Raw genomic sequence first — 16,008 nt, 5'->3', positions numbered from 1 at the left:
GCCTTAAGAAGCATTGCTAATAACAAGGCAACAGGAGACGACGGCATCCCAGCTGAACTGTTCAAAATCTTGCAAGATGATGCTGTCAAGGTAATGCATGCTATATGCCAGCAAATTTGGAAAACACAAGAATGGCCATCAGACTGGAAAAAATCAACTTATATCCCCATACCAAAAAAGGGAAACACTAAAGAATGTTCAAACTATCGAACAGTGGCACTCATTTCACATGCCAGTAAGGTAATGCTCAAAATCCTGCAAGGTAGAATTCAGCAGTTCATGGAGCGAGAATTGCCAGATGTACAAGCTGGGTTTAGAAAAGGCAGAGGAACTAGAGACCAAATTGCCAATATCCGCTGGATAATGGAAAAAGCCAGGGAGTTTCAGAAAAACATCTATTTCTGTTTTATTGACTATTCTAAAGCCTTTGACTGTGTGGACCATAACAAATTGTGGCAAGTTCTTAGTGGTATGGGGATACCAAGTCATCTTGTATGCCTCCTGAAGAATCTGTATAACGACCAAGTAGCAACAGTAAGAACAGACCACGGAACAACAGACTGGTTTAAGATTGGGAAAGGAGTACGGCAGGGCTGTATACTCTCACCCTACCTATTCAACTTGTATGCAGAACACATCATGCGACAAGCTGGCCTTGAGGAATCCAAGGCTGGAGTTAAAATCTCTGGAAGAAACATTAACAATCTCAGATATGCAGATGATACCACTTTGATGGCTGAAAGTGAAGAGGAACTGAGGAGCCTTATGATGAAGGTGAAAGAAGAAAGTGCAAAAGCTGGTTTGCAGCTAAACCTCAAAAAAACCAAGATTATGGCAACCAGCTTGATTGATAACTGGCAAATAGAGGGAGAAAATGTAGAAGCAGTGAAAGACTTTGTATTCCTAGGTGCAAAGATTACTGCAGATGCTGACTGCAGTCAGGAAATCAGAAGACGCTTAATCCTGGGGAGAAGAGCAATGACAAATCTCGATAAAATAGTTAAGAGCAGAGACATCACACTGACAACAAAGGCCCGCATAGTTAAAGCAATGGTGTTCCCTGTAGTAACATATGGCTGCGAGAGCTGGATCATAAGGAAGGCTGAGCGAAGGAAGATCGATGCTTTTGAACTGTGGTGTTGGAGGAAAATTCTGAGAGTGCCTTGGACTGCAAGAAGATCCAACCAGTCCATCCTCCAGGAAATAAAGCCAGACTGCTCACTTGAGGGAATGATATTAAAGGCAAAACTGAAATACTTTGGCCACATAATGAGAAGACAGGACACCCTGGAGAAGATGCTGATGCTAGGGAGAGTGGAAGGCAAAAGGAAGAGGGGCCGACCAAGGGCAAGATGGACGGATGATATTCTAGAGGTGACGGACTCGTCCCTGGGGGAGCTGGGGGTGTTGACGACCGACAGGAAGCTCTGGCGTGGGCTGGTCCATGAAGTCACGAAGAGTCGGAAGCGACTAAACGAATAAACAACAACATCATACACAGGTGATTTGCATATTTAAGACACATCTACATTTCAAATATGGCACTAAATGAAGCAGGCGCTTTCATCTCATAAATCTGTTGCCACAATTCCTCCCAGTGAGGTAGAACACATTCTATAAGCCAGTTAAGGGAAAGGATTGTAATGGCAGCTAAAATAAGCCCACTGATTTAACTGGAACTTGTATCTTTTCTTATCTATACTTTCAAGAAGCCAACATTTCCACACACAGTTCAATGTAAAACACAAGTATCTTGTCACCCTTATTTAACATTTATGCCTTCTAACAGATTATTCCAGAACACTGCAACAGTTTATATGTCAAAATTAATAGAATTGTTCAGAAACTAATATTCTGCTAATTGGGAATACTAGTAATTATATTTAATTTATACAGGATGCTAAGAATCAAACATAAGAGTACTGTACAGGGATAAAAGGGCTGCAATTCCAGGGCTGCAGAAAAGATTGCAAATCCCTCTTTGAGATTTGAGAGAAAGTTCTGAATTTGGAGTAGATCCTTTGTTGGATCTCCGCTACCTGCCTTCACAAAAAGATCTGACAGCTGGTGTTGGGAAAGGACAAAAAGGATAAAATTGGGGACTTGGCAGGCTCTGGATATATAAGAGCCAAAACTTTCCCTGTCTTCAATTATGCCGTTGACGCTGGAGAAAATTTAGAACTCTGGAGCTCCTCAAAAAGAATTCTAAAATATTGGTTCTAATGGGCATGATTAAGAAAACTGGAAGAATGGAAATACAACCGCTGCTTCTCCATGACTTCTGTCTTGTCAGAGTGCAGAAGTGGACAGGACTTCGTGGAGCATCCAACGTAGGAGAGTTCTGACAATGGTTAATAGGATTGCCCTGTTAGGTAACCTACTACTAACAAATATATATGTATGCATATGTAGATACACATATCTCCATCTGAACAACAGGGGATGAAAATCTGCTTTATTTCCCCAATTGAGAGTGTTTGAAATCAATCACTGAGTATTTACTTTGACATTTTCTAAATAGGAAGATAATTTTTCAAGCACTGATCCTTAACACTAGTGTAATCTGCTGACATGCAAATGCTGCAGAGTATTTTGAACATTCTTGAATATGCTCAGGCTCATTCCTCTGCTGAACAGACTTATAAAGATTTCCTAGATATTTGATAGGTGGATACAAAAGCAGACAAGTTTCTTTGTTTGTTTAAAAAGCTGCGTGGAAGGGCATAACCTCTTATTTCACCGGGGAAAAAATAAGAATTCTAATGGTGTACTACTGATTCTGAATAGTCCAGCCACTTATATTGTACTCTCGTACAGAGAATTGCACAATGATTAAAAATTACTATAATTTGGTTTCCTTGTTCTAAACCTTGGAAATAAACAACCCACAAGTAAGGCAAAGTGTATTTAACTTTCTGTGAAGTAATCAGGTTGGCAACAGTCATTCAATTTCTGGAATTTCAGTACTCTTGAGCAATGCACTTTGCAATGGTGTTTAACTGGATATTTGAAGTTCCTTCATATATGGTACCTGAAACAAATCATTGGGGGGGGGGAAATGAATCAAGGAAGCATACAAATACTGATTATTTTAGCAAACACCCAACTGTGAAGCAAAGATTCAATATGTAATCAAAGCTGAGCTAAACATTCTATGTCTGTTAATAGGGATAATGTTTGCCACTTGCAGTTTATTAGCCATTCAGCAGATATATAAAACTTTATCACAAAGGTAAACGTAAAGGAGGCTTCAGAAAAACAGTTGACTGTTGTCAGCCCTTCGAGTAGTCCAGATAAGAAGCACAGCCATGAGTACTAACTCTACCTTTATTGTAAGGTTACATTAACAGAATCTTGCAAGACTGAAAGTATGTCTCCCATCCTCTCCTTTTACTCTCCAGAAAACTAGGAAGGGTCCCTTCTGAAACACTTTCCATGCCCCCTTTCCTTCTGTGGGCTGAGAGATCTTTTACATGCTGGTGGTCCAGATTGCAGCTCTTCCTCCTGTCTCCCAAGGTCATACCCACATACTATTCATCTATATAGATGAAATCGCTATCATATTTCATAATAACTTGCATAAATTACTGTTCAGAGGATGCAGGGTATACATTAATCAGTAAGTCATTTACTGATGAACCAATGATTGGGTTTATACATTGTTCTAAAGCATAACATGATTTATTTGATTTTGATTAAGCATCTTTCAGCTCAGCCATAATCAATGATTTAGCATTATGCATAATGCTTATTCTGGAAAGAAACAGCATGATGGATAAGTACTGAGTATATCTGTATGGTAACTCATTCAATGTATATGTGTGCGTGTATATACACATATACATATGTAGTATACACATACACAAGCATACAAAGGAAGATGACCTTGAACTTTAACTTCTCCTCCTCTAAGAAAATTAGGCAGAACTTATCAGCTTCCATTACCATATTTTTAACTCATCTAAGACTATCACCCCATTTTAAAAGTAAATTACTTAAGGAAAAAAGAAAAGAAAAACTCTTGTTAGGTAAATGAAGAATTTGCCATTGAATGTCTGCATCAGAAAGCTATAAAACTGATGCTTTTTAACAGTTTTGCAATACTTAAATTCTGAACTCAATACAGTGAAAGATGGAAATGCATTATCTACAACTTACCAATCTTGCAGTCCCTGTAATATTTTTCAATTGGATAATCTTTTGTGAAGCCAACTCCACCCATCCATTCAATACATTTACTTGTCGTGAGAGTTGCAACCTTTAAGATATACAATAAGCCTGTTGTGAATCATCTCATGGCCTATGAACTGTTTGGTTTCTACTATTAATCACCCCCTAATAAATATATTTCAGAAAATACAAAACATTAATCAAATAATGCTATGTTAGCTAATGATGCATAATTAAAGAGTTCTGAGGCTTATGCATCTCAAACAGGAAACCATGATTCTCTTGCTCAGAGCAATTTATTTTGGAATAGTCTGCCAGATAATCTGGGAAGGATCTGACATTCATATGGCAAAAAATTAAATGGGGATGATTAAACAAAACAAAACCTTGGAGCTAATGGTAGCCTGTACCTGAATTTTATTTCAGGGAGAGAGAATCTGTATAGGATGAGATTTACAGAATTCAATAAAACAATACAGTTTGCAGTGATAGCATACTCTGATTTGTTTATGTTTAGTTTTCTTACTTTAAGAGAGTCTGTTAGCCACTCAGAGCCAGTCTGGGGTTGTGGTTAAGGCACCAGGCTAGAAACTGGGAGACCATGAGTTCTAGTCCCGCCTGAGGCACAAAGTCAGCTGGGTGACCTTGGGCCAGTCATTCTCTCTCAGCCCTAGGAAGGAGACAATGGCAAACCACTTCCCAAAAAATTTGCCAAGAAAACTGCAGGAACTTGTCCAGGCAGTCGCCAGGAGACTTGAAGGCACCAAAAAAAAAAAGCCATTCAGAGCCCTTTAGGACTGGAGCAGCATATAAACCCTAGTTAGCAAATACACACACACAAACACACAATCAATCCAATTTTATAATATAATTTTTGTCTTTTGAAGTGGGAAATAATTTATTCTTTCTTGTTTAAATAATCCAAGTAAAATACATTTAAGATTCCATTTTTCATCTTTCTTCCCCCCTCCCCTCAACATAGCCTACTGAAACAAAAAAGGTTGAGAATCAGAAAAAACAGTAATTCCGCTTCAATTCTGTTTAAAATTTATTAAAATTAAAAAGAAAAATAGTGATCTTACCTCTGCTGCATAATATTTGGCCATGCTTGCTTCTTTTATAAATGGCTTCCCAGTTTCTGCAAATCGGGCAGCGTTATAGGTCAGCAACCTTGCAGCTTCTATCTGAATGGCCACTTGAGCAATCTGATGTTGCATTCCCTTAGAAATAAAACTTACACTGAAACATTGCACTCAGGAAAAGTTAACCTTCCTTTCATCAACAATATACAGAGTTCTTGATCTTATGGTAGCATCCTTCCAATTCTTAGCAATCCTTTACTCAAATATAAATCTAATTGTGTTTGATGGTGTTTAGTTATGGGTTAGTGTGCAGAGGTCAGAGGTCAATAATTTATGGTAATTACTCAGCGTTAGCTGCAGTAGAATAGTAACTGTATGGTCTATAGTGTTTATCTCTACCAGTCATAATTATTTATACTTTATGTTTAGACCTATTTCATCAACCAATACCTGAAAATCAAAAATGCTTTTTCCAAACTGGGTTCTTTCCTTTGTGTATGGAATAGTCTGATCGAAACACCCCTGTGCTAATCCCAGCATCTGCATACGAACAAACAAGCATTAACATTATTGTAAAGCACCTTAATTCTCATAGCAACTTAATGTCATAGCAACTATTGCAACAGGTTTATAACTAAATAGCTGTTCCAGAAGGACTGGTAATTCAATCCCTAGATTTGTTCATTCTAAAATAGGGCCGGGGTGCTATCCTAACATTGTCAGCCAGCATGAACCAGGGCCATGGAAGATGAAGCTGTAATCCAGAAACATCAAATGCCAAAGTCGTTACTGAGGAGTAAGAGAAGTGCATATTATCATTGTTTTATTCTCACTAGGTAAATACTACAGTAGGGAACAGATTACATCTGAGGAAAAAAACCCCAAGAGCTAAAATTGGGCATCTTGGTGAGTTACCTGCTTTTTCCCAAAGGTTTAGATCAGCATTGTTGAAAGGAGAATAGAAATCTATCTGCAAAACATAGGATCTCACAAAGAACCAAAATAATGGTGTAAGAATGCTTAGTTCTTAAATTAAAAAAATTAAATCCAGGAAAAATTAAATTTAGGAAAAAATTAAATCCAGGAAAACCAGTTACAGGCCTTCAAAACGGACTTTTCCGAGCAGCTGTAGATATAAGAATTTCTAGAATTGTCTTAGCACAGCAACTATTCTATCAAAGTAATTTTGAGGGACCTGTCACATCTAATCATTTATCAGCTGTACAAATACTACAATATTTAATGTTAACATTAGGCAGCAGCTATGATTCAACAAACTATGCAGCCAGTTCCATGCCCCCAAAGAAGCTATGACTTCAGTTGATAAAAAAATAGTTCCTTTCTCTTTTGACAATTAGATAGGATAGATTATAGAAAGAAGAGAGTCACAATGCAACTTTAGAGAAAGAGGTAAACCTACAATTGTACTTATACCTCCTGTAAAGAAGATTGGAAGCCATTTCTTTCTACCTTTTTTTTCTTTTCTATTTTTCTTCTACCTTTTTTCTTTTCTTTTTTCTTTTTGCACTTTAGCTGTCTCTTTTATTTCTTCCTTTTTCTTTTTCCTTCTTATTCTATTTTAGTTTGCATTACTCTTGTTTTTTAAAAAGTTCAGTAAAATTATTATTAAAAAGAAAAATAGTTCCTTTCTCATAATATGCCATTTTTGAAAGAGGGCATATTCAAAGGTAGGTTGTAGTATACCATGGTTGCCTGTAGTTCAAAGGAAAAAAAAAGGCAGAAATCCAACTGGGCATGCTCAGGTTTTTGAGCACACCTAAAATTATTCTTGGTCCTATTCTGTGTTTTACCCCAAAGGCTGCATTTCCTTGGAAACAACTGTCAGGGGCTTCATGAACAGGATTGCCTCTGTATCAAAGTGTTCCTCTATCCATGGATGAGAATATATGGAATCTCATCCTTGGCTTCTATCAGTGAAATAAGTTTTGCCCAGAAAAAGGGTAGAACAGGTAAAAAAACTGGGCTTTTATAAGGAACAGACTACTTTTAATTTCTCTAATTACAATTGTGATAGGATTTGGGTTTTTTTAAATATTCCCTTTAAAACAAGGTGCTGGCAATCAGAACTAAGTACAGTTTACATCAGATTCTTATAGTCTGCAGTTTACTCACCTGCGCAGCGATGCCAATTCTTCCTGTATTCAGCATTCCAATAGCATACTTATAGCCTTGACCAACTTGTCCCAATATATTGCTTTCAGGAACCTGCAAAACAAAACAAAGCAAAATGAAAATCAATATTGAGCCCTTTTTTTGTTTCCAAAAGTCAAAAGGCCACTGTTATGATATTGCCTTCAAAATCACTTCTGGGAAAACCTAGCTTTAAATGGTGATACACAAATTTTTAAAATGACTGAATAAAAACAGAGCAGAAAACAAAAATGGAGTTGCTTTTGATCTTCAGCAATTGGTTTTAAGTTTTGGTCAGTTATAAAGGCTTAAAACACAAATTATGGCCATGTGCAACTTACCTTCCAACTGATAACATATTTAGTACATTAAGCTGCCACACATCTATACAAAATGCAAACCTGAAATACATAACTCCCCTTTCAAATTCATGCTACCAGTAGGTTTCTGTAACTTTAGCCTACTGGCTTACTTCCCAGAATTACAACATCAGAACCAAATGCAATACACAGCTTTACAAGTTTTATTTTACCTTCACATTTTCAAATGTTACAGGACATGTAGATGCTGCTCTGATTCCCAGCTTATCTTCTTTCTTTCCGACATGTAGGCCATCTGTATTACGGTCTACTATGAAACATGTAATTCCTTTATAGCCCTAAAAAAGAGAAGCATATAGTACATTAACCATGTTGGTGAGCACATACCACATAAATATATTCCAACCCTAGCAAAGTGTTTCGGTTTCTTCATACTGTAGGAAACTCAAGTTCCATTCAAATCAGTGGGTCCTTCTTTAAGTATCCATAACCGGCGATCACTTTTTCCTACAAAGATGGTCCAACTGCAATGTTCTGCCTGCCAGAAGAGTGTTACATTTTGTATCAAGACTGACATGGATTCTCTAAACAAGAGCACCAAGCACCCACACATGTAATAGTGTCTGGTTTGGCAGCACGATGTCCATACCATACCACTTCTAGATTGCCTATATAGACACACATACACAACCCAGCTGAAATAAAAAGCCACCAATTTTGTGAGATTTCAATGTAAATGGATCATGGATGATCTCAGGCAAGGAATCTGAAATTACATCAGTCTTTGTTTTTTCAAATGAGATTCAAGGATTGTGATCACCAAAATCTCATGAGATTTGGCACTTTTATTAAACTTCAGCTGTTATATTAAATATTAAACTTATTTGCCACCTATAGCACAAGATCTACAAAATGGTACTTGATAGTTTAAGAGATTACCAGCTTCTGATTTGGAGCAAACAAGTTTAAATAAGGAAAAGCAGGACTTTGTTTGGCAAGTCCCCAAAGACAGTCCCCTCTTGAATAACATTTTAGGCCACCTGGAAGTGGTTAAAGCTTCAATCTTCAGTGTGGTCACAAAGTACCAACAACTCATTTCCAAGGACAGTAGACTTTGCTGTTCACTATTGGTCTAAATAAGCAGGTCTCCTCAGATGAGAAGAAAAACCCTGGAACAGAGGCAGAGATTACAGTTCCTGCCCCTATTTGTCTGCTGAGGTTTCCAAGCAGAAGAAGATACTCTAGAACATGAAGGCATGTGTGAAAGTGGCAACTAGTAAAAGCAAGATGCAAGGTCATCATTACCCCATATTTTTAACCTTAATATATCGCAATCACACTTCAGTGATTTTAGCTACTTACTGCTGAAGGGTTTGTGTTTGCCATCACCAAAAACACTCCTGCTTGTTCTGCAAAGCTAATCCACATCTTTGATCCATTGATGATATAGTAATCCCCTTGCTTTTCAGCACGAGTCTTCATGGAAAAGGCATCACTGCCAGATCCTGGTTCAGTAATGCAGATGCAGCCCATCTGTCAGTTAAGATATAGTTGAGTTGTCAGGTAATTCCATTGTACAATGACACTGAGAATGTAGGTTTGGCAAAGTAATCAGGGGAATCTTTCTTTCTATGGTGTTGGCCTTGAAATAGGTCAAGATAAATGGTAAAATAAAGAGGCAAAAGCTTGGTTACTACTGGCACAATTAGCCACTGAAATAATGATATAGGTAGATAGGCAATCAAGAGACACATTTGAAAAGTTCTCTTCTTAAAATAGTTGTGAAGGATATGCTAATCAAATGTAATTAGCTATGCTATCTTTTCTATTTTACATATATATTTTTGCACATTTTGGTCACTTCAAAACTATTAATTTAAACTGTGTGTGTAACATGGAAGATGCTATCTCCTAGTCTTTTAAAATAATATTAATGTTTTTACTATGGAAATATTTTTAATGCTTGTTTTTTTTATGGTCTGTTTTTTATTGTATGCCACCCAGAGTCATGTTCGTGAAATGGGTGGCTATATACATGTGATGAATAAATACATACATACAATTAATATTTAATAAAACTTAACATTTAATGGTAACATTTCAGACTGTTCTTTATAACTTATCATGAAACACTGGACTGATGTTGGTTTTCCTGTCAGTGAAATACATTATAATTTTGAACTGCAGAATTTACAACCATCCCAGACATCAAAAGTTCTACGTAAGAGATTGTTTTGAAACCCAAAGATTTAATATCTAATAAATCAATAGCAACTCTATACAAGTCCAATTGTGTGTATGTTAATGCTAACTTGAATCTCACAGTATTCCGGTGTAACTTAACTGTAATAATAGGTGAGACTACTGCAAACTTTGTAAATCTGTACTTAACTTAGTCATCAATATACTTCACCCACCATGTCTTTTGCCAACCTGGGCAAATAAGTTCTCTTTTGTTCTTCTGTGCCATATGTTGTAAACATTTTATTAGTGAAAGTATTTTGGAGTTCGCACGCAAGTGATACAGAGGGATCAACTTTGGCTAACTCCTCAACTACCAGAATGGTAGAAAAGAAAGAAGATCCAGTTCCTCCATATGCTGCTTCAAGCTCAATACCCATTAACTGAGAAAAAGAGAATAAGTTATTGTTATGGAGAAGAAAAGTATACAAGTTTTAAACACCAATGTAAAGAGATTTATACCCCAATATCAAAAATTCAAGTCAAAGCAAGAGCTACTGACATCAAAATGAATTTCCAAGTAATTCCATAAGTACTGATAATTACTTGGGATTAAATCTACAAAGTCAGTGGAATCTTAGGCAGCAGACCTGGGAATCAGTGATACATAAACCATTCTTGTTGACTGTGAGCTCTCATTTTACTAAAGAATAATCAAAATGCTTGTTGCATATAACACATGTATCTCCCCAAAATCTATTTCCATCATAGCGATTTGCTAAATTGTCTATCCTTTAAGTGAAAGATAAAGAATAAAATCTACAGGAAAAAATGAATGAAAACTAGCAATCTACCTGTCAGACGTTCACTTAGGAATGATAATAATTCATTTTTAGCTTATAACAAGACCATATTATTACAGCTAACCAGCTAAATGTACAGCTAAATGTAAGCTATATACATACATAGAGCTTAAATAAAACCCAGCATCTTCACATCATAGTTAAAGCTGAAAAAGAAGTTTAAGTCATTTTTAAGCATAAAAAAGAATGGTACGAACCCCTTGTCCAAATAGTGCTTGGAATAAGGAATCATCCAATTTTGCATCAGCATCCATTTTTTGTACTAATGGAACAACTTGCTCTTGAGCAAATTTTTTTACTGGACAAAAGGAAAAAGGATATAAAGGTTTAATATATGTACATATTTAAATGGCAGACTGACTGCCAATACACTGCATGTACCCCCAAGTTGAGGGATGCAAGCAACAATATATTGGCTTATAAGGCAGTCTCTAGATTAGAGATCCTAGCTTGCATAGAATAGTGTGAGCATGCTAGGAATAAAACTCAGCTTTGGTTGTGCTTGTGCCATATTGTTCAAAATGTTCCAAAACTGACCAGTACTGTTCTTACAGTTAGCTGGGAAAGCTGCATGTGACATAGCTGGAGCCTAGTCTATACCTTTTTTATTATTTGAAAGCTCCCTTGACCAAAGCCATGATGGGTGGGAGAAATCAATATCAATGCACCACTTTGGTGATAGCCATAGTATATGGAAGACTGCAACTCAGAATGTAAAAGGAATGAATGGTAAAGAAAGAAATGAAGAGAGAGAGAGAGAGAGAGAAGGACGGACAATTGTGTTGTGTATCTGTGAAACTAAGAGGAAGAGGAAGGAAGTGAATGGCTGAATGAATATGGTCTGACTTTGTGGAATGGAATTGATGAATACATGCAGGGAAGTGAAGATGAATATTTAATTAGGAATGAAAGGGCTAAAATGTACGTCACAAATTATGAATTGGTGTTATTTAAATTTTTATGGCCATTCGCAAAAGTAGGAATCCACATGTAGTGATAGTTGCATGTTACAGTCCAGTAAATGGTGATAACAGAAGAACTAAAGATAAGTTCTTTAAAAAACCTCAAATATTCTGAATTAATGTTATTAATTCATTCCCCCTAATTAATATGATCCAAGGAAAAAATATTCTGACATAAATGGATGGGTGGGAACAAGGCAAGAGTGTGCAAAAACAATGACTGGTGATTTATAAACCCAAGAATGGATAGCATCATGAATGCCGGTGAGTATCTGCTGAGAAAAAGGTTTATGCATAAGCCTATTCATACATATACAGAACAAAAGAATAAATATAAACCAAAAACTATCATTTGGTTGTTTATGATGATCACCTGAGAGAATTAGTGAAGGATACAAGGGTGATGCAAGGTTCTGAATGTGGGAGAGTCATTTTTTCAGTGTCTAGAATTGATCTTGGGGGGAAATGGACATGGAGAAAAAAAAAGAAGAGAAAGAAATAAGAATGAAAGTAGAAGAAGTATAGGAAGAGAAAGCACAAGTATAAGAAATCACATTGAACTAGAGATTAATCTCCCAGTAGGTATGAATGGAAAACAGCTGAAAGAAAAGAGGATAAGAAAGCTGCTTGAAACAAAATGAAAAGAGTTATGTAACGCAGTGCCACAGATGTGTGTGGAGCTTTACTAGGGGGAAGTATAAAGAAAGATGCTTGGTGGAATGATAAAGTGGATGAAGAGGAGAAAAAAGCATGTAAGAGAATGATTGCTGCAAAAATGAGGATAAGAGAAAAAGAACAGAGTTAAGAGAGAAAGGTATAGTTAAAATTAAAAGAGGCATAGAAAATGTAGAGTAATTTCGGTGAAAATAAATCATTTTAGAACAGAATTTAAGAATTTAAAACAAATGTGATAAAATTATTTGGGATGAAACTAAAGTGAGGAACTTCTGGAAGGAGCATAGGGCCTGGTTACCTGAGGGACCACCTGTCTCTGTATGTTTCCATTGCCTGGTCAGGTCAGCTAGAGAGGCCACACTCCAGGTCCCGTTAATTGACAAGTGTCATCTTGCATGACCTAAGAGGTATACCTTCTTGGTGATGGCTCTTGCCCTGTGGAATGATATCGCCCTACAAATCCATACTGCTCCCACCATACTGACTTACCCCACACTGCTTAAGACCTGGTTGTTCTCCCAGGCCCTGAGCCAGAATGGGGGTTGAGCCCCTTTGGTTAGTTATTGGCTGCTTGGCTTTCAGGGTTTTGGTTTCCAGATAGCTGTCTTCTTTTTTTCTTCTTACAGTTTGTTTTCTTTTAATTTTTATCTGAAAGCTGCCTAGAGTTGCTAGGGAGTCAGATAGCCTTGAAATTGAAATAATAGACATGTTTATAGGAATGTGTGGAAGGTAATTTTATGCCAGGACAGGAATAGACATGCCAGATTTTTTTTTTCTCTCTTCAGCAGATCACTGAAAATGTATAAATGTGAGAAAATGTGTATGTTTATTGATTTAGAGAAAATATATGATAAAATGAATAGGAATGTTTGGAATGTTTTGCACAGATATGGAGTTGAAAGTTGGTTGCTGAATGTAGTTAAGCACAGGATAGAATTAAAAAATATGTGAAAATAAATAGAATTCTTAATGAATGGCTCAATATGAAACAGAACATAAAACAATATGTGTCCCCTTGGTTGTTTAATATATTTATGTATAAATATATAAGAATGTTCATGGTGATATTTTTCTTATTTCATACCTTTAGTTTCTTTTGCATATTATGTCTTATATCCTTTCTGCAGTTTGTTGAATACTGTTTACTTCAAAAGGGAATAGCATCATAGTTATGCATGTATTTAAATGGTTATCTTTACAAGATGTTGTGAAATCAGGTATAAATTTTAGAAGCATTAATGGCTATATACAGCTTCACTAAAATTACTTTTTTAACAGTTTTCTAACATGGAGGAAACTATATTGGGGAAGACATGTACATGGAGTTTTCAATAAAAAATTTAAAAAGTGTTCTTAAAATGAATTAAGCAATAGTAAAGAAGAACTGAATGTGTTGCACTCATATTAGCATATACTTTAGCATAAATAATCCAATATTATGTCCTTCAGATTTGCAGAGACTACTATTTGCACAATATCCAGATTGGAGAAAATATTTCACAAAGCCCTTTCACAAGCTGTGTTATAAATGTTGGATTTAGGCTATTTCCCCACTTACATAAACTTTTGGAATCAAACATCCATCACTTAGGTTTTGCAAAGTCTGTTCTGGTTACTGTTATATCAGAACGATAGTTGGATGACTCTAGAAGATGTTTATTTAAGCCACTAGAGGGGATCCTGCCAAATTTATAGAGGATTTTGCTGAAATAATTTGAACTGGTTTAATTACACTAGACACATTACCTGTTTCTTTAATCATTAACTCCTCTTCTGTAAGTGTCTGAAGTGGAGCACAAGTTAATCCTTCTTTGATTATGTGAGGTACAGCTTTTGATTTGAAAGATTTAAAGAGACAAGAACAAGTCATCCAATGATTTATGCAGAGAGGCGTATCCCACCTTGGCTATGGTCAAAAATATTTTAAGGTAAAGAAAAAAGAAAATATTTAGAGTTAAAGGCAGATTCAGCAAAGAATATCTAACAATCACATTTCATATAAAATCTACACCTCTAATTTTTTCTGCATAGCTGTGCTCTGGAATATATACAATCCTTAAAAATATGGGCAATATTATATTTATTTTAAAAGGTACTGAAAAAAATACCTTGACCCTAAGATAACTGTGTATTTTCCCTTATGCCTTTTACTTCATTCTCAATTGGATTATCTTGCTTAGGTCTATAAAAATAAATCAGAGTTCCTCAGTGAACTGGATGAACAAAAGTGGTTAAATTTTATAACATGCATATTAAATGAACCAACATCATTCTTAAGCTGAGACTAATAAACGAAATCTTGAGCAGGTATACTCAGAATTAGGTGTGCGTCCAATAGGGCTCATTTTTAAGTAAGTGCAATACTGTAAGTTTCACTTAACGAAAAATGGCACACATATTATAAAATACAATATATGATGTGATGGTGTGGCATATGATTAAAGCTTCCCTGTTACAAATTCCTTCCTCACTGAAAAAGGCATTGAAGGGAATTTACTCTAATTTCATGGCTGTATCAACCAAACCAAAAATATTCCTGAACCTTTAATATACGTGCAAAAGCAGAAATTTCAGCAAGTGTACCTCTATGAAAATTAGCATAAAAATACAGAAGCTCTGACATGCCTTTCACATTGCTACCTTCTTGTAGTTTCTCATTCATTCCTCACTTCCAACACGAATAAATTCTTAATTTTAACAGGTGACAATGCTTTAATATCACCTGAAAGTTGCAGTACGGGACAGAAAACTGTGGATTGCAACCAAACGTGGCCATGCTTAGAGTAAACCCGTGATATGAATAGCAAGTTAATGCTAATTTTACTTTCACTGACTGTAGTAAGTCTACTCTAGACAGTCCCCGGTCTGGATTCTCATCAGTTCACATGCTCCCCCAACACATACAATTACCGCTCCTTGGCAGGGTTCACGCATTGCTCTGGGCAATAAACTACGTGTTACAAGCCACAATGTTTGCATTCATACGACACCCTAAGCCAAAATACCTGGCTTACTATAAATATCAGAATCTCAGTCTCTCCGCAAATAAAATTGGCCTCATAACTTCATCCTTTCGTTCCCATTGCAGGGCAAGTAGTTGTCTTGATTGGTCTACTTGGACCAGCAACATTTCTCCCGAGTCTTCGGAAAAGGCCTCCCCCATCGCCTAATCATTTTAACATATGGCTATGCCAGGCACCGAGCGCGAGCCTTCTGCATGTTAAACTTGCGCTCTGCCACGGAGCCGACAAGGGCGGCAGCTCGTTGCCTCGCGCCCTACGAAGTTTTACAGCCACTCACTTTCCTGCAGCATCTCAGCAAAGACAAAGCGCCTGCCGCTGCCATCGTTGACATCTAAGCAATCTCGCGACCCCCGTTTCCCAATTCGCCGTCTCCCGTCCTGTCCCGCCTCTCCGCTTCACAAGGTTAGATAACCACGGACTGGCAAGAGGAACTCAAAGAGACTTTCAAACAGGAGGTGGTGCTATTCTCTTCACTTCTGGTTCCCGTTAAAATCCACCATCTGCGGGGCAAGAGTGATGGGTCCTCCAGTTACTTCATCCTTTCCCGAGGAAATCTTGCCATCTGTCCAGAGACGAACCTT

General features: G+C 36.8%; 1 protein-coding gene across 1 annotated transcript; it reads right to left on the bottom strand.

Annotated features, from left to right (window-relative positions):
* Window positions 1-1,852: 1,852 nt before the first annotated feature.
* ACADSB (acyl-CoA dehydrogenase short/branched chain) lies at window positions 1,853-15,845 on the bottom strand. The gene is made up of 11 exons (XM_063307299.1): window positions 15,705-15,845; window positions 14,151-14,310; window positions 10,965-11,065; window positions 10,141-10,347; window positions 9,086-9,256; window positions 7,936-8,061; window positions 7,386-7,478; window positions 5,703-5,792; window positions 5,253-5,390; window positions 4,159-4,258; window positions 1,853-3,031 (listed from the first exon to the last, which is right to left on the bottom strand). The coding sequence occupies exons 1-11, from the start codon at window positions 15,756-15,758 to the stop codon at window positions 2,961-2,963; spliced, it is 1,311 nt and encodes a 436-aa protein (XP_063163369.1). The 5' UTR covers window positions 15,759-15,845; the 3' UTR covers window positions 1,853-2,960.
* Between the last annotated feature and the right edge of the window lie 163 nt (window positions 15,846-16,008).

The sequence above is a fragment of the Candoia aspera genome, chromosome 6, assembly GCF_035149785.1.
Source record: "Candoia aspera isolate rCanAsp1 chromosome 6, rCanAsp1.hap2, whole genome shotgun sequence".
NCBI classification, from domain to species: Eukaryota; Metazoa; Chordata; class Lepidosauria; order Squamata; family Boidae; genus Candoia; species Candoia aspera.
This window is presented reverse-complemented; position numbering and strand designations above follow the sequence as displayed.